This window comes from Chaetura pelagica, unplaced genomic scaffold (genome assembly GCF_000747805.2).
Source record: "Chaetura pelagica isolate M959 unplaced genomic scaffold, ChaPel_1.0 scaffold453, whole genome shotgun sequence".
Taxonomy (NCBI): domain Eukaryota; kingdom Metazoa; phylum Chordata; class Aves; order Apodiformes; family Apodidae; genus Chaetura; species Chaetura pelagica.
Genome location: NW_009952879.1, coordinates 2,324,207 through 2,328,064, shown reverse-complemented (window position 1 = coordinate 2,328,064; position 3,858 = coordinate 2,324,207). Strand labels below are relative to the sequence as shown.

Below are 3,858 nucleotides of genomic sequence, written 5' to 3'. Positions count from 1 at the left end.
TCTCTGTGCATCTGTGACCATCTGTGGTGGCTGGTGTGTAGGTCTCCAGCTGTGGCCAGTATTCCCACCCAGCTCGGTGATGCAAACAGCAGTAAGAGCAAGAAAGAGCAAACCATACATACCAAGTCACAAGGAGAGCTGGTATCAAAGAAAAGGTGAGGCAAGGCTCCCTTATTTACTGCTAAATAAAGAGAGGGCAGCTCAAGACAGCCTGCATGCACAACCACCTAGCAAGTAAGCAGATGAACTTCTCAGCTGCCCTAAATCCTCGGTCAAAGAAAACAAGCAGGACTGGCAGTGTGTGCACGGTGCTCCCCAGAGCAGCCATGGGACATGAAAGAACCTTAACGGCAAGGCTGGAAAATGCAGAACAATTAAAACAGCAGCACCTCAAACCAATGAGAGAGGCAAAATGAGCAGGTAACCACCTCCAATATATCATACAGAGGAGACACAGCAATGAGGACTGCACTTTCAGAGAAAGTTTGATTTGTTCTTTTAGGAATCTCACAAATTACTGTATAAATTGCACACACAAGCCTAAGGGTACCAATGAACCTGGGTAACTACAAAACAAGACATTAATGTACTTCCTAAGCTCATGTGTAAGCACCATCAGCCTAACAGTTCAGGGCAAAGCTCTCCTTTCAAAGACAGTGCCTGAATACACCACAAGGCAGCCCAACACCTCCTTTGCCTTCACAGCCAATGTTCAGGGCTGCTTGTGGTGCTGCCCAGAGCAGGACCAGCCCCCAGCACGGGGGGGCAGGGGAAGGCAGCCCTCCCTCCCCTGCAGGATGTCCTCACTGGTTGCTGGACCCTGTGTGAGGTGGTGCTTCAATTTTTGGTTTTGTTCCAAAGAAAACAAATTATTAGGGCAGTAAACATCCCCTGCCGTGTCTGCAATCAAACACTGCAATGTTGTGTTAGGGCTCTAGAAACAGAAAGGGGACCAGCACTCAGGCAGAACAACAAACAAAGCTGATGAGAAGCATGCGAGAGCACTGGGCTGCACAAGCCATTTAGGCTTATTTTCTGTACCCATTTTTTTTGGCTGCAGTGAGCTCCTCTTGTCCCAGCTAAGAACAATGCCAAAAGCAGGCCAGGACTATAAATGGTCAGGAGTAAAAATGAGAATTTTGAAGTGCTTTGCATCTCTTCCAAGTTTTGTGTAGCACACACAAAGCTATTTGTTGCACTGTCTTTATACCCCCACTCCAAGCAGGCCCTGAAGATTCTGAAACCGGTGACAAGTTCTCACTGATTTCAAAGAGCTCATCCTGGATTTTTTAAACACAAATGGATACAACTTGTCCTCACTGACATCCTGGCAGCCTTTCAGGAGCTGCTTAATTGTGCAAGTAAAACAAAACACATGAAAATTGATCAGTGCCAGTCTGTAAATAGACAAATACACAAATCTTCAATAATAAGGATTTCTGAACCTCTTCAATTTAACTGGAACAAGTTAGAATTGCACTTTCTGGAAGGGAGGGGGGCAGTAGGACAGTTTTTTCCTCCCTATCAGCTTGTGTTCCCCACCAGACAAGCCCACAGAATCACAGAATGGTTGGATTTAGAAGGGACCTCTGGAGATGAACTAGTCCAACCACCCTGCTAGAGCAGGATCCCCTAGAACACATCACACAGGAACATGTCCAGCCACATTTTGAATGTCTCCAGGGATGGAGACTCCACAACCTCCCTGAGCAGCTTGTTCCAGTGTTCTGTTACCTTCAGAGTAAAGAAGGATTTTCTTATATTTAGGTTAAACCTCCTGTGTACCAGTTTTTGTTCATTGCCCCTTGTTCTGTCACTGGACACCACTGAGAAGAGTCTGGACCCATCCTCCTGACACCCACCCTTTAGATATTTGTAAGTATGAATGAGATCCCCCCCTCAGCCTCCTTTTCTCTAAGATAAACAGACTCAGCTCTCTCAGCCTTTCCTCATATGGTAGATGCAACCCTGGTGGGCTGCAAGCAGAGCAGATCTGCCTGAAAGGCTGGAGGAGGGGGCATCAGAGGGTGGCAGGTGAGCCATGGCAGGGACAGGACTGAGTGCTCCAGAGCACGTTACAGCAGGGGGGTCACAGCAGGTTTTTTCATGCCATAAGCCAAGAGTTGTTCAGAATCTTCCTCCCCTGAGTTCACCCAAGTGCTGTGGCAATAACAAGGCAATTGCTACAGCTCAGAGAGGAGCACACAGTCACAACTACAAACTCAACTGCTGCAGCTCCCAGTTCCCAGGCTCCAGTGGTGCCAATCACAGCCTATTCAAGTCCTACCAGACTCGCCTCCTCACACACCAGGCTCATCAGCAGAACCTAGAAGGGTTTCTTCTTGTTTTGTTTTTGTTTCTAAGGGAATGGGAGGGGAGGAATTGTCGCAATTCCTCTAGGCCCTCTTGCTTCAGCTGCACCACACAGCTGTTGTGTTGTTAAGCAAGACAGGCTGCAATGCTATTGCAGCAGTTGGGCCAGTACTGTATCATTATCCCCATCCAGGTCACTGTCCAATTGTCTGCATCATGGAACTTCTTAATCACAGTCTAGCTTGCAGATAAAGGAGGCTCTAAAAATAACAGCTTTGACTGCTGAACAAGAAGCTACTTCTAATGTTCAGATCAGGTAATTAAACTTTCCAACAATTTTCCTATAAGGTGCTCTGCTCTGGAGTAAAGAATACGTATTTTGTGGTAGGTTCCAACTCCAGAGAAAATCCACTGTGGACACACACTCCCTTCTGAACTGCACACACCTCTTGGCATGAGAGCAAACAAAACCCACATGCACAGACAGCACCTGGGCTCTGCAACATGAACTTTGACATGTCTCCTTCTCCAAGTCCACTCCTGCTAGACTTAAGACCTTCTTTGCAATACACAAGCTCACACCTTTCGAAAAATAAAGAAAAAACCCATCCCAAACCAGAACCCACCAGAATGGTATTTCTTTGTGCTGCTCAGTTTGCTGAGCTGGATGCTCCTCGAGAGCAGAGCTCTCACCCTCATCTCTGTACTCAACTTCCTACCTTATGCCCTCAAATAACAAAGTACAAACCATGGCAGAGACACTGCACTTAGTCACGTAAATGACAGGGCGTGGGGTTTACACCACCCTGCTGGGCTGTCAGCTGAAGCAGCTTTTTGTCGTTGTTCTGTCATTCTCCAGCTCAGCTCTACCCAGACACCACATGCAAAATACCTCCTAAGTGATAAACAGCAAGCAGAGATGATTCTCACCTTACAACCGTACTGCAGGGCTAGCTTGTTCAGGCTGTCGTCCTGTGTCACCTCCCTCTCCAGAAGCACCACATCTGCAGCTCTGTCCCTGCGGGAGCGCTGCTGCTCCCTGCCCCGCGGCCGCAGCTCCATAACGTTGAGCTCCTCCTCTGAGGACTCCTCGGAATCGGACTGGCCATCAGGAAACACATACACCTGCCTGCCTGGGTAACTGTGGATGGTGACAGGAGCGTGGAAGGATCTTGTCCGGCTCTCATTCAGCCTCATCATTTACACCAGCACCTGGAACGGAAACCAGAGGGTCTGAATGCCCTGAACACCAGTGTTTATTTCTTAGCATGTCAGAGATGGGAGAACGGGCAAAAAGCACAGCAGTTGCACACACACAAACACAGCCTTCCTCCTACCCAGACCTTCTTGGGCAAATCCAGAAGATGCCATTCTGACAGCAATGGAGACACAAACTTCAACAATGGGTTGATTTTCAAACCTCTTTTCTATCTACTTATGGACAAAGCACTACATTCCATCACTTCAAATACTACTTTCTATAATGTCACTTAAAAACCAGCAGTTACTTGAGCCAAGTGTCTTTAATTATGGCAAAAAAAAAAT

General features: G+C 47.4%; 1 protein-coding gene across 1 annotated transcript in view; it reads right to left on the bottom strand.

Annotated features, from left to right (window-relative positions):
• The window catches only part of LYSMD4 (LysM, putative peptidoglycan-binding, domain containing 4), a 4,645-nt gene extending 1,135 nt beyond the window's left edge, over positions 1 to 3,510 (bottom strand). Inside the window, exon 1 of the mRNA XM_009995339.1 lies at positions 3,244 to 3,510. Coding sequence (XP_009993641.1) covers positions 3,244 to 3,510 — 267 coding nt within the window. The remainder of the gene's footprint in view (positions 1 to 3,243) is intronic.
• Positions 3,511 to 3,858: the final 348 nt, after the last annotated feature.